We start from the raw sequence: 15600 nt of genomic DNA on the forward strand, positions 1-15600 counted from the left end.
CATCAGTTTGATTACTGTAGGTAAGAGTTTGTTTCTTGGTTTGCCTCTCTCTAAGTTTTTTTCTTAAAATACACATAGAAGTGAAATTATATGGTATTTTTCTTTCTCTGACTTATTTTGCTTAGCATAATAGCCTGTAAGGTCCATCTGAATTGTTGCAGATGACAAAATTTCTTTAATTTTTTTTTTATGGCTGTATGGTAATACTTCACTGTGTGTGTGTGTGTATGTATCTATCTCGTTTTCTTTATTCATTAGTTAGTGGACATCTGCGCCTTTTCAATAATTTAGCTGTTGTGGATGCTTTGGAATATAAACATTGGGATGCTTGTATCCCTTTGAAATTAGTATTTTTGTATTCCTTAGGTAAATATCTAGTAGTGCCATTGCTGAATTGTAAAGTTCTATTTTTAACTTTATGAGGAAACTCCATATTGTCTTCCAGAGTGCCTGCACCAGTTTGCATTCTCACCAACAGTGCAAGAGGGTTCCCCTTCTCCACACCTCACCATCACCTGTTGTTTCTTCTGTTGAGTTTAGCCATTTTAACAGGTGTAAGCTGGTATCTCATAGTTTTGATGGATATTTCTCTGATAATGAGCAACCTTGAGCATCTTTTCATCTTGGCCATCTGGATGTCTTTTTTGGAAAAAGGTCTATTCATGTCTTCTGCTCAATTTTTAATTGGTTTATTTGCTTTTTGGGTTTTGAGTTTGATAAGTACTTTACATATTATCTATACTAAACCACTGTCGGATATGTCATGTGCAAATATCTTCGATTCTGTAGGTTGCCTTTAAGTTTTGTTGATTGTTTCCTTTGCTCTGCAGAAGCTTTTTATTTTGATGAAGTCCCAAAAGTTTATTTTTGTTTTTGTTTCTCTTATCTCTGGAGACAAATCTAAAAAGAAATTGTTATGGCTGTTGCCAAAGAGGTTACTGCTTGTGTTCTCTTCTAGAATTTTTATGTTTTCACATTTAGACCTTTAATCCATTTTCAATTTATTTTTGTATATGGTATAAGAAAGTGGTCCAGTTTTATTCTTTTGTATGTTGAAGTTCAGTTTTCCCAACACTGTTTGCTGAAGTGACTTTTCCCCATTGGATATTCTTTCCTTCTTTGTCAGAGATTAATTGACCACATAATTGTGGGTTCATTCTGGATTTTCTGTTTTGTTCCATTGATCTACGTGTCTGTTTTTGCTGCAGTGTCACACTGTCTTGAGCACTACAGCTTTGTAATATAACTTTAAGCTCAGAATTGTGATGCCTTCAGCTTTGCTTCCTCCCGCCCTCCCCCGCAATTGCTTTGGCTATTTGGGGTCTTCTTTGGTTCCATACAAATCTTAGGGTTCTTTGTTCTAGCTCTGTGAAAGATGCTGGTGGTATTTTGTTAGAGATTGCATTAAATATGTAGAGTGCCTTGGGTGGTATAGACATTTTTAACAATATCAGCTCTCATCCATGAGCATGGGATGTTTTTCTATTTCTTTCTGTCTTCTTCAGTTTCTTTCATCATTGTTGTATAATTTTCAGAGTACAGGTCTTTTACTTCTTTGCTTATGTTTATTTCTAGAATTTTATTGTTTTTGGTGCACTTGTAAATGGGGTTCATTCCTTAATTTTCCTTCTGCTGGTTCATTATTGGTGATAGAAATGCAACAGATTTATGGGTAAAGTTTTTGATTTTTTTTCTGTCCCTTTAAGAAAGGGACATATCTTTAGGATGTTGGTTATATTATTGTACCAAGTGTCTTATAATGACAGAAGCTTAAGCATGATTTGTTTTACATCACAATTACTATATTTTCATTGTTATTTACAGTTAGTGTGTGTTTTTATATTTTTTGCCTTTTATCATTAGAAATTCTAATTTAGCATACTAATTTTATTAAAAACTTATAAGAATTTTTTTATATTTCTGAAACTGCAGTTTCTTCTATTTATGTTAACTCAAGAACATTGTGAAGTGTTAAAATACAGATAAACTTTTAATATTCTAATTGAATTTTTTGAAAGGTGGAACTACATGTTGACTTGTTCATTTAATGTGAAGTATAAGTCATCATATTCAAGTTGACCTTTCCTTCAGCTAATATTTTCATTGGTATTTACACTTACCACTTCATAAGTTCTTACTGCTTCAGATGATTAGTTTGCAGTGCTCAGTACTTTTACTGTGTTTCTAAGTATATGAGCTATCCTTGGTGAAAGCAACCTCAATTCATACTGTGTTTGTTTTCATTTTTGTAGATAAAGTATTTATTTATAATGTTGGTCAAGGGCTGTGGACAAGTTAGTTATGTAGGTATATTTCATGTACATATGTTATTTCATGACTGTAATTTAAAAGAGTTGGAAGTTGGTTATTTTGAATAATTCTTTGTGGGGGGAGATAAAGGGACACAGAGTGTGAGTTGGGGATGCAGAGGGGGATGGAAGAGGGACTGTTAAGCAGGCTGCACTCACAGCCTAGAGGATCATGACCTGAGCCGAAATCAAGATTTCGGACACCCACTGACTGAGCCACCCAGGTACCCCTGAAATTATTACTTTTTTTTTTAAACATTTTTATTTATTTCTAGGAGACAGAGAGAGAGACAGCGTGAGCAGGGGAGGGTCAGGGAGAGAGGGAATCACAGACTGAAACAGGCTCCAGGCTCTGAGCTGGCAGTGAGCACAGAGCCCGACGCGGGGCTCGAACCCACGAACCGCGAGATCATGACCTAAGCGAAAGTCGGACGCTTAACCGACTAAGCCACCCAGGTGCCCCTGAAATTATTACTTTTGATACCGTAGATAGGCCCTCTTTCTTTATATTTGCCTGAATGTTCCCTTAGAAGCATCTCTGGACAGCATGCAAATTTAATAATAGTGTATAAAATATTACAGGATAAGGTACAGTTTCCCCAGAGTGTTTTGCAGTTCTGCAAACATCCAGAAAGGATCTCCTCCACACCCAGTTTCCATCTGAGTAGACTTACTGATAGTGTCTGTTATTATACTATTGGGGCATTTTATAGACTATTAGAAAGTGTCTTGAGAGAGTTCTTAGTTGGACACAGATAATCTAATATGATAACATATTACCCTTATTCATAGTATATAAAATTTGGAGGTTGGGCAATGTTTTAAAAATGTTTTTTATTAAGTGGTATAATAATTGTAAATGTTAGAATCCTTTAAATGAGCTTTTAGAGGAGATATGAAATCCTGAAACTGCACAGTGCCTGGAAATTCTTTGCATACAGGATTGCTCAGAACAAGTCTTTAAAGAGAATGGATATGGATAACTTAATTTTCAAGGTCGATCATTTATTAGAAACATTTTTTTCCCCTTCTCAATTCTGTATTTCTTGCCACTTGGTTGACAACAGGATTTATAGGAATTAATAGGTGCTCACTTTCATTTTGTTCAATAGTAATTAGGTAGGTCCTTTGAAATGGAGTTTTCTCTAAAAATATGTAATTTTAACTAATGTCTCATTTCCAAAAAATTATTTTGTTCACTTAAACCTGACTTTAAAGGAAGTGATTTGAGATTGTCAGTTTGATGAACGATAGGGACATAATAGCCTTTTGAAACCATTTGGAAATAGTTTAATACTTTTTAAAGAAGTTGATCATTAGTTTGTAAGTTCATTAAATGAAAGTATTTTTTTTGAAAATTCATTATTGAAAAATCTTAAACATTTTTCACTGTAAAACTTATCAGTTAATATAAATCCTAGAGATAGGAAAGTGAGTGCTTTATGACCCCATGGAATAAAAATTAATCAGGAAAGATAAATGTTAGGGTTAACCTACTTTAGTATGTTGTTGAAAATCAGTAGCCTTGTTTTGTATCCCTGTGTGTTAGTGTTTTATTTTTGAGATGTTTATTTTTTACCTTATTGGAAAGAACTGGAGCTCATTTATAGTAAATTCTCTATAATGGTGCATGTAATATTGTTATATTGGTTCTTCCTCTTAAAGCAGATATACTGTTCAGGAATTGCAGGGAAGGCTTATAAAATTTTTGAGTGTGATCTGCTCATTTTAAGTATAAACATATGAAGAGTAATTTATGTCATGTACCAAATTTCCTGGGGTGAAAAACATCAGCGGTACAATTTTCATGAAAGGGGGTAATCTGTAACATTTTAGGATATATTTGGATATCCTTTTTGTGTGCATAATGTAAGTCGAAGGCAAAATACATTTTTGTGATTGTTTTTGTTGTAATTAATGTTCTTTTTAGGCATTAAATGATATTAACAGTAATTTACTAATTTTCACCAAGTGCACAATACAGGCAGTTTATATTACTAGAAAGTGTGTGCATTTTAGCAGACAGTAAAACACTAAATAATAATTATGTTTAGAAATAAAATGTGAAACTTAGGGTTGTAAGAGGCAGTGATCTTTCAGGGACATGAAAGAAATACTGTATGTTTAAATCTCTTAATTTGCATTTAGTCAATGTTAAATTGAATAAAAGAAAATGTTGATGTTTGGGAAGTGGAAAAAGACATTGGAACATATTTAGTGTGCAGCTGTTGTAGAGCAAATTGAAACTGACGTATTTCATCCTGTGGTTATTAAAACTTTGTCTCTGTGAACATTTGGATCTTTTCTTTTTGTTTCAGATATTTGGTTTCCAGGCAGGACTGACGTCTTTGGATTGTAGGGGATCTTACTGCTTACCTGTACCGATTATTCCCTCTTTCAGCACTGCTCTTTATGTTAAACTTCTGAAATTACCCACATGCTGGTAAGTATTATGTTAAAATGTGGCTTATGATAATTTTCATGTATTATGAAGGGGGAAAAACGCAGTCGTGTCTGTCTTATGCAAGTATGTTAGTTTTATACAAAACCTTAGAAAAATATCTGAAGTTCTACTGCCTTTTACTGAGACACTAAAAATGTCTCTTTAATGCCTGATGTATACTAGATCTTAGTCTCTTTTGTGGTAATGTTAACTGTTGTTGGGGAATAACTGTTAATCCGTGTTGGAATTAGAGTAAACTGTTGCTGCTTCATACTGTACTAGTAAGTGTAAGGGCAAGTACCTTATTTTTGCCTTTTTAGGGGATATAGACAAAGATTTTTAAAAGTTGCAAATTAATATCGAAGCCTAAGTATTTATCATTTAAATAACAATTTTATGTGTATTCATAGGCACTGAGAAAAGTACACCCATAACATAGATTTACATATTTGATACATCTCTAGTTGATGCATTTTAGAAGAAACTGATTTTAGACTGTATTTTCATTTGTTTCGGGGCTACTTTATTTGGGAGGTCATATTTTCTTAAATTGGAAGAGGTTTATAGAAGTCCAATAGTTACTAGTTATGCCTTTTAAAATTTTAGTTGAAAGCAAACTTTAATATATTAAATAGAAGATTGTTTGAATGTATGAAATAAGGTTTAAATACAGGAAATATATTCTAGGGAAATATTTCTACATTTAAAAATTTAGATTATTTTTATTATTTGGATGGAATATGTCTTTGCTTTCCCATCCTAATTAGTAAGATTATTTTTACAAAATGTAATTTCTGTTATTTATGAAAAGCAACATACCTTCAGGAAAATATTTTTTATCTAAAGTACTTTATTTGTTTAAAGTATATTTTTTTGATAACTTTTAAAATGAAACTAATAAATGCTTACATCTTGAAAAATTTTGCCTATTGAGAAAATTAAAAAATATAGAAGTTGTAGTTAATTGAGTCTTGGAACCAATTTTTCTGCAAAATGAAACCATTATTAAGTGATCGATCATTCTTACTTTCTCTTGATAAGTTTAATTTTGTCCTTAGTCATCCATATTCTACACGTGTCATATCTTATGTAGTATAGAGATTCTTGTTAATATTTTATTTGTATGTACTTGTTGCATTTGAGCCAAGTTTTATATTTGCTATATTAAGAAATACCAGGGGATCTGTCCCAGTTGGTATGTTGATATCAACTTTAATAGATGTTTACTTATCATTCATAACACTGAGATTTTTAGAAACAGTGCAATTTACTATAGAAAATACTTAGGTTTTCTTAAAGCCAAAATTTTCAAAATGAATTATAGCCTTCACATGAAAAAAATTGAATATTTAAATAGGCAAGACTTAGTTTAAGGATGTGTAGGACTTAATACAAGTATTGTCAAATGTGGTTTAAAATATGTGTCCTGACATCTAAAAGAAAATATTCCATTTAAATACTAAAAGCATGAGATCACACAATGCTTGTATATGGAAGTGACTTGATTTTTTTGTAGTTGAGACCACTTCTGTATTATTTGAGTGGTATTTTTCTATGCTTTACATGAGTATATTGCTTTGAAATAGTTTCTTTACATTGTTTTCCTTAGTTAATAGACCATAAACTATCATTTGTTCTTAGCAACTCTAACTTGAAAGTAATACATGTAAAACTCATTAAATTGATATGTATATTAGTTAAATGAAATGAATAAGATACATCATATAGTGCTTGAATCAAAATCATATGAGAACTGAGAATTTTACTGAACTCATGCAGTAAGTCAGGATTATTTTAGTTAGGCCACATTGGTTGTATCATTTAATGTCAACTCTGTTCCCAATATGGTATCTTCTTTCCTCAAATTATATAAGCTGTTTTACTTGGATTTTTAAAAATTATATTCTAGTTTCTTAAAGCACATGTATGAGGCTATTTATATTTTATCTATTCAGTATGAGAAGAGCATATTTACTATAGGCCATGGGTTTTGAAACCCTTATGTCACATTGAAAAAAAAAATTTAGTCAGAATGTTTGAGTTAGCAGTGAAAATCTAGATTTTATGTAAAACAACAAAATAGTTTATACTTTTTGTTTAAAAATGTCTCAATTGAAACTAATTACATGTGAAATTTCAGACTAACATTTATTTTAATCAGATTTGCTAAAAAATTTTAAAATATGTATGGTTTAAGTAACATCAAAAATAACTTATTTTTCTCCCATATGAATATTCCTATTAACATATTTTAACAAGCTAACACTAAACTCCAGTTTCTTGGAATTTATTTTTCTCAAAATATATTGGCCATATTTTATTTTTCACTCTGTATTACACAGTTTCCAAACATAAACATTCAAAATGTTTTTTTCTTTATTGCTGCATATCAGGTTAACTTTTAATTCTTTTAGTCCCTTAGAACAGGATTAAAATATGTAGGATATAGTGGGAAAGACACAGTGACAATAATTAATGATTGTCTTGAGCAACTGATTCAAATTTTAATTTTTCTCATTTTTTAGTAAGAAGATGTTTAAAAGGTAGTAGAGGATTGGTTAAAGGCAATAAAGTATTAGAATGTCATTATCATAAGTAGGATTAAGGCTTAGTCTCCTGTAGATAGTTATTTTTAAAATTTCTACAGTGGTAATACTTTTAGGTTTCTAGATACATTCTTAGAGTTAACCTTTTTTTTTTTGTTTGTTTGAGAATAGAGAAACTAAAATACATCATTTCCAAACTTTTAATTGAAATTAATATTTTATAGAAAAGTGCATAAATTCTGGTACTTTCATAAGTGAATTGGACCTTTGGTAACCAACAGAAATATCAGGAAGCAGAGTATTATCAGCATCTCAAAAACCTCTCTCACTTACCTTCCTGCAAGGTTAACTATTATTCTGATTTCTAATAATGTAGTTTACTTTTGTCTGTTCTTGGACTTAAATAGAATCATCCAGCATATTCTCCTTTTTGACTGGCCTCTGTCACTCACAATAACATTTGTGAAATTCATATAACACAATGTAGTTTTTAGATTATTTGCTTTTGTCACTGTGCAGTATTCTGTTACATGAACATTTATACATTTTTGATCTGCAGTTTTAATTGAAAAATATGTATCTAAAGTATGTGTTAATTTGTGTTTTTATTTCTTTGCCAGTTTCCCTTGTCCTTAAGAAGCTTCAATTGTATTAGGGGAGATTGGATATCATTCATAAATATTTTTTGATTTTCTATGTTGTGATAGGCATTGTGCTACATATTGGAATTGGGGAAAGAATGCAGTAGGATGAAGTGAGTATAAGGGATATCCCCTGAGCATGAAAACTTAGTCTAGTGTGAGAGAACACTAGACACCTAAGAAAACGTGTCTTTAAATGGTAAAATTGAGGCTTAAGCAAAATGTCCCATTAGTTTAAAGAAAGAAAATTTCCCCGGGACATCATGGTTGGCTTCAGAGAAGAAGTGGCAGTAGAATTGGGTTTTATTGGTTGAATTGGGTAGATATCTAGATGTCAGGAGATTGGTTGGGGTGTGTAAGTTTCTATGCAGATACTATTATCTGAACAAAGCCAAGGTTGGTCCATTGGATCTGAGAATGCTACAGTTAGGAGAGGAATTTGGAAGTTCCTTTTGGGCCTTAATTTGTACATGATTTAGGGTGTGTAAGCTTTTTAATATGAATACTTAAAAACGTTAAAGTAGTTAATCAGATTTTCATTAATCCTATTTCTTCCTCAGGCTTGTTAAATTGCCATTATACTATAGTTTCAAGTTCATTTTCTCCTATAATTGAGGGTTCAAAAATGTGATCTCATTTTATAGAGATACATGCAACTTACTTTGGAAGTTCAGAGAAAAATTATTTTGGATTAGAAAGTCATGGAGAACATGAAGATGGTAACTTTTAAGCAGATTATTAAAGAATGGGTAGGATTTGAAAGAAAAAAAACTTTTTTTATATAGTGTTAGGTACTTTAACAAAGTTTTCATAACAACCCTGTGAGCTAAGATGATATTCTGTTATAAATCAAAACTCAGGGAGGTTACATAAATCGTCCCAAGTCACACAGTGCCTGGGCAAGGAATCTCATGGAAGGTTATCTGATTCTAAAGTCTTTGGTCCCTTTCTTACCTGAAGGAGTGAAGATGTACATTATCTTCTGTTAATCATCTCCAAAGGCTCCGTGTACTTCTTGCCTTGTAGTAAAACTGGATTTCCATGAATTGAGAGACCAGTTGAGATAGTACAGCTAATAAATCTGAACTCTCTTACTATCTCCTAGTATACAGTTAATAGCATACAGATATTGTGATGATCTTAGAGAATTGTAGATAATAGGGTTAGTTGGAATCTTAGACCTTATCTCAATTTCTGAGTCTATGACACAGCTTTGATTTTTAGTTGTCTATCCATGGGTTGAACATTTTATCCAGAGGGACTTAGCTACTTTATGAGGCAACCAGATTCATTTCTGGGCAACTCCAGAGTTCCTTCTTTTGATGAGTCAAAATCTGCTTTCATGTTTCTTCTCTTTCCTAATTATTGCTTATATGTATCATGAGTCATTTTCATAGAGATAGGGATGTGGGAAAACACATTTCTTTACAAGACTGAGGGATCCCTCTAAGTACCCATTTCTTATTTAGCACAGTGGTAGAGGTCTTGGTTTTTGATCATGAAATTATTGAACAGTGGCTTTGTTTGAGGAAGGTGTTTCTGTGGAATCTGTGTTTGAGTTCAGTGTTAATTAGAAATACAAGATTTGGTGCTTGTCAGCTTAGGGTAATTGATGTGGTGCCTAAAGGGTAAGTGAACAGATATTGATCCTTTTGGCTCCCTGAAAAGGAAACCAAAGCAGCCATTTTCCTGCTCTAGCTCAGAGTAACACTAGAGGGAATGCTTGCAGCTTTAATGCAGGCTAGGCCCTTCAAGTCTAAAAAAAAAGCTAAAAATAACTATTTATCAGCAAACGTAGAGGATAAGTAACTCAACCCACAGGGCTCAATGTCACATTTGCTCAACTGCCCTGTTCTTTGTAATACCACAGTTTGAACCTTAAGAACATAGAGTTGGGGTTTTTAATGCCCCTGGAGATAGAGCTTTTTAATTCCCTTTTTTCCAGAGCTATGATAATTTTCATCTGCTTTTGTGACACATGTTCTCTTGAACATAATGTCTTAAAACTGGGAAGACTTAGCTGGGATGCTGCCTCTACTTGAGTGGCAGCAGCCTGATTGTTAGCTTCAGTTCTTGCATCTGGAATGTGCTTTCATGGAATATTTTGAACTGAAAGAAATACTTTCATCACCTATTATGACCCTCTCATTTCAAAGATGAAATGACTGAGTCCCAGAGAGTTCAAATTACTTAACCTAGGACCACACAGTAAATATCAGTGCCTAACTGTGATCCTCACTTTCTTGATTCAGGGCCTCTTCAACTACTTTAAAGTTATTACTATTATTTTAATGTTTCATAATATATAAAACAAAATGTACCATTTTAACTATTTTTAAGAGTACGATTCAGTGGTATTATGTATATTCACATTGCTTTACTGCTGTCACCACTTTTTATCTCCATATATTTTATCTTCTGTACCCATTAAAGCAGTAACTTCCCATTACTCCTTACTTTGAGCCCCTGATAACTTTTTACTTTCTCTCTGTATGAATTTGACTGTCCTGAGTACCTCCTGTAAAATGATTTAACTTACATTTGTCCTTTGGTGTCTGGCTTGTGTCACTTAGCATGAAGTTTTCAAGATTCATCCATGCTGTAGCATATGTCAGAATTTTTTCTTCCCTCCCCCTCTCTCATTTCCTCCTAACTTGCTCCTTCCTCCTCTCTCTCTTTTCCTCCTTCTCTCCCTTCCTTTCTTTCCTTCGAAATTCATTCCATTTTAAGGTTCAAAAATTCCAATGTATGTACATACTTTGTTCATCTCTCAGTGGACGTTTGGGTTATTTGTACCTTTTAACTATTGCAAGTGGTGTTTTGACATGGATGTATGAATGTTTGAGTTCCTGTTTTCATTTCTTTTGAGTATATACCTAGAGGTGGAATTGCTGGATCATATGGTAATTCTTTGTTTAATTTTATGAGAAACTACCAGTCTGTTTTTCACAGTGTCCCATTTTACATTCCCACCAACAATGCACAAGCGTTCCAATTTCTTTACATCTTTACTAGCACTTGTTATTTTAGGTTTTTTGATAATAGTCATCCTAAATAATATGAAGTGGTGTTTCATAGTAGGTTTGATTTGCATTTCTCTGACAATTAGTGATGTTAAGCATCTTTTCAATTGTTTGTTGACCATTTGCATAGCTTCTTTGGGGGAATATATAAATCAACTTCTTTGCATTCAGATTATTTTTGTTGTTGAGTTGTAGGTGCTCCTTAGGAATTCTCTACTAAATTTTTATTATATATATGATTTGCAAGATTTTTCCTCAAATTCTATGGGAAAACATTGCTTTTTAATGTTAAGACTCTTAACGTAACTCCCAAACCAGAAGCTTAGTTTACCTCTTCTATAAATCTTTTGCTTTTTGTCTTAAAAAGTTATCATTCACATTTGATACAGTTCTTTGTCAAAATTGGTATAGCTTGAGCAAGTTAAGTAATCAAATGCATATTTGGAATAGTTTTACTTTGGGGAGGAAGAAAAAGATAAACTTGTTAGAATTCTTTGTGTTGTCTACAAGTTTATCTTCATAGTAGTTTTTCCTCTTAAGATTTACAGGAATAGCTAACTTAGATTGTTCTTCTGTAGAAAGATTTTATAACTTTTTACATTATAGGGAGATCTTTTCCTGCTTAATTGTCTTCTCTTAAAAAACATGTTTTTGGGGCACCTGGGTGGCTCAGTTGGTTAAGCATCCGACTTTGGCTCAGGTCATGATCTCATAGTTTGTGAGTTTGAGTCCTACATCAGACACTGCACTGACAGTGTGGAGCCTGCTTGTGATTCTCTCTCCTTCTCTCTTTGGAAGGAGATATATATATATATAAAACATGTTTTAAGATATTTATCTGTTCTTCAGAACTTAGATATAGTCCTTGACAGTCTATAGACTGATCTTAAAGACAAGTTTAATAATACTAAATAGAATGAAAATTTAAAACAACTGATTAAATCAAAATGCTGTTCATCTGATTATTTTATTCAGGATAGGCTTCAGGAGGATGTAGGTCTCAGAACCAATAGGAAGATTGGGATCCTAGTACCTATTTTAAAATGAATTTGTAAATACCTCCTAGTTCTCATATATCTGGGCTGACACGTAAGTGTGTGTGTGTGTGTGTGTGTGTGTGTGTGTGTGTAGTGTGTGTATATATGTATGTGTAAATACATATATGTGTATATATGCATACTGGCTTCATCACCTTTTAAAATAAGGAGTAATGCTTATTAATGAAAACAGGAATTTTTAAAATACAGTATTATTAAGGGAATCCAAAATTATTTTTGTGAGCATTATTTATTAAGGAGATACTATCATAGGCCTAGTGCTCACTGTTGTTCAATTTGAAATGTTAGAGAATACTGAAATATAGCTCTTTCAGTAAGTTAATTCAGCCGGAGCACTTAGCGTTCTGATTATGAGATTATTTATCTAATGATGGATATTAACACTAATTTTAACAATCTGGTGAATATATTTTAACAAGTCCAATCAGATAAAACACTGTTCTGTGTATGGTCACAGAGTTAGACATTTCAGTGTAGATGGAGGCCTATAAATTTAGCATTGTTTGGTTTTTAGCTCTGTCAGATCCTCTTGAAAGGGACATGGAAGTTCCTGCTTTAAATGCAGATGAATCCATATGATTCATTCTCATCAAAATGTGTTAATGACTGCTGAAACTGTGCCTCAACACAATGACTCTACTGTTCTTAAGAATTTATAAATCTTTTAAAGAGGCTTAAGGCAGGTGAGAATAAAAATTACAGCAATCTTCATTTGTCTTCAGCTCAGTTCATGCCTCCATTTCACATCCATACTTGAATTTCTTTAAAAAATGCTCTTTTTTTTTTGTTGTTGTTCTGAAGCTTTAGATTGGACACTTAAGAGTCTACTGTTTCTTGAGACTGGGCATTAAGTCCAAATTTTACTGCCTTAAAAGAAACAAAATAGCCATTTGAAATTTTATTAGTCTTCACATTTACAGATAGGCATGATCATAATGAAAATATCCTATCCTGATAAGTTTCTCCATTATTAACATATGGTAAATTTGATTTGGGAAGTACACAGGGCAAATTGCTCTTGTTTCAGCTTTCTCTTTTGATTTGGATAACTTGTTGATAGAGCTTCCCCGTCCCTCTAACCTGCTTTGGTTTTACAGTAAGCTCAGTTTCAATGAAAATTTTTAAAGCAAGTGGCTAGGTCTTATTACTGTCTACTAAAGTGTAATAATTTTATTTGAGCTGTATTCTCAGGTCAGACATATAACAGTGTGGACCACATGCCAGATGGCTCTGTGCATGATATAACTTAAGTCTTTTATAGGATTCTGTAGTTTGTGACCTGCAATATACTTGCATGATCTTGTTAATTAACCATCTTTCCATTATTAAGCATTTTCTTGCACATTTCTTAGAACTTTTCTTTGTTTTGCTCATATTTTCTGGTTTTGTCCTTTATTAACTTTTTCGTGATTAATTCTTTTTCTGTATCCTTATCTGGATGATTAAAACGGGGAAAGATGACGAGAATAGGGTGCATATTTTCTTAAGTTTTGTGAACAATGTTCCCCATTCAGTTGTCCTTTTTGTTTTCAAAACTCCAAGTTTTTCCACTGTTTGTCTACCTTTTTGCACCCGTGATATTCTATGTTTATTCATTCAGGTCTATTTCACAAATAAGTGATGCACGCCCACTGTGCCAGACACTCTCTGCAAGGCCCTAGCCAGAGCTACACCAGTAAACAAAATGGGTAAAACACCTGCCTTTCTGGCAGTAGAAAATACACATTCCATAAGTTAAGGGAATATTAAAATGAGAAAAACTGGTTTAAGAGGCAGGATATATTGTCTTTTATAATCTAATTTTATAAAATTGTCCTTTTCACTGTCTTAAGCCTTGGAAGGAGATACTACATAGTTGTTACATTTTTCAAATTTTAATTCCAGTAAAGTTAACATATAGTGTTATATTAGTTTCAGGCATATACATAGTTTTTTATTACATAATATTTTTGAATTAGTGTATACTTTTCTATTTAATTTTGTTAATGATTCATATTTGAACTGAAAACCTTTAATTAGTGGTGGATTGGAGCACCTGAGTGGCTTAGTTGGTTAAGTATCTGACTTCTGCTCAGGTCATGATCTCATAGTTCATGGGTTCGAGCCCCATATCACGCTGTGCTGATAGCTCAGAGCCTGGATCCTATTTCAAATTCTGTATCTCCCTCTCTCTCTGCTCCTCCCCGACTTGTGCTCTTTCTCTGTCTCTAAAATAAATACACGTTTAAAAAATTTAATTAGTGGTGGATCAGTGATGGAAACTGAAGTACAAGTTCTTACAGATAAATGAAAATTCATTGAATAAATCAATGAAATATATCATTGTTTTATTTTCCAGCTTTTTGCAGACATTCTGCAGTTACTGTTTAATGATTTTGTAGACTATACTTGATAATTCTGGACTTAAGCTTTTCTAAAAATTTGATTTTTTTCAGTAGCTATTTTCACATGTATTATAATCTTCAGTGTTTACGGTTATTAATGTATACCGGAGCCTTTGAAATCTATAGGTACACATATTTTAAACTTCAATCCTTGTATTATACTCTTAATGTCCATTCTATACATTATATGTACTATGAATAAAACTCATAAATTTGTAAATTCTTTGTAATTAAAAAGTTTTTATTATAAAGTTTTAACATGTACAGTCATGCAAAGGTTGATTCTCTTTGATTATAAATTATAGAGATTAATTTTTGGGGGGAGTACTCTCAGAATGTATCAATACTTTGTAATCACATCTCATTCTGATAATTACTTTTTATGTTGATTGAGAAATAGTTATAGCTGATTTGCATGTAATTTATATATTAAAAACTCCAGAACAGAATTATTTTTTAACCTATATAAGTAAGTTGTATGTGAGAAATTTATGGGGAAATTTTAATACCAAATTAATAGTAATAGTATATATGTCTCAGGAGTAGTGCTAAGACAGTCTTAGATGTATTATCTCATTTAATTTTCTTAGCAGCCCTTTAAAAACTGTTTTGCTCCTATCTTTGTCTTATTAATGCTCATACGTACAGTAAATACTGCAGGTGGAATTTAGTTTTAGATCTATGTCAATCAAGACCCAAGAGTAGCAGTCCGACTGCCATTAATGAGGGAGTGTATTTGCAAGTTGGCATTGTTTGCATTGTAAGGCATCCTGCCATTGGAGTAAGTTTGCTGACTTTTATTTTTTTTTTAATAAACAGCTTTGTTGAGCTGAACTTTATATAGCATAAAATTCACTCATTTTGGGTTTGTAATTCAGTGATTTCTAGCACCTTAATTGAGTTATGCAGCTGCTACCATAAATCAGTTTTAGAACATTTTCACCCTCCCACTAAGATCCCTCATGCCCGTTTACAGTTAATCCCCATCTCTAGCCACAGGTAACCACTTGCCTTATAAATTTATTTTTTATGGTATGTAATGGAATCATGCAATATGTTGTATCCTGTATCTGGCTTCTTTCACTTAGATAATGTTTTTGAGATCCATCTTTGACATAGCATATGCCAGTAGTTAATTTTGTTTTTTATTTTACATCTGTATGTGGCTTCTCTTAACTGAGTAAAATATATTGAGG

At 32.5% G+C, this 15600-nt stretch overlaps 1 protein-coding gene across 1 annotated transcript in view; it reads left to right on the forward strand.

Moving 5' to 3' along the window:
- The window catches only part of VPS13B (vacuolar protein sorting 13 homolog B), a 770486-nt gene that overhangs the window by 97831 nt on the left and 657055 nt on the right, over positions 1-15600 (forward strand). Inside the window, exon 16 of the mRNA XM_039218135.1 lies at positions 4628-4752. Within this exon, the coding sequence (XP_039074066.1) occupies positions 4628-4752 (125 nt within the window). The remainder of the gene's footprint in view (positions 1-4627; positions 4753-15600) is intronic.

This window comes from Hyaena hyaena, unplaced genomic scaffold, assembly GCF_003009895.1.
Source record: "Hyaena hyaena isolate Hyena2069 unplaced genomic scaffold, ASM300989v1 scaffold_737, whole genome shotgun sequence".
NCBI classification, from domain to species: domain Eukaryota; kingdom Metazoa; phylum Chordata; class Mammalia; order Carnivora; family Hyaenidae; genus Hyaena; species Hyaena hyaena.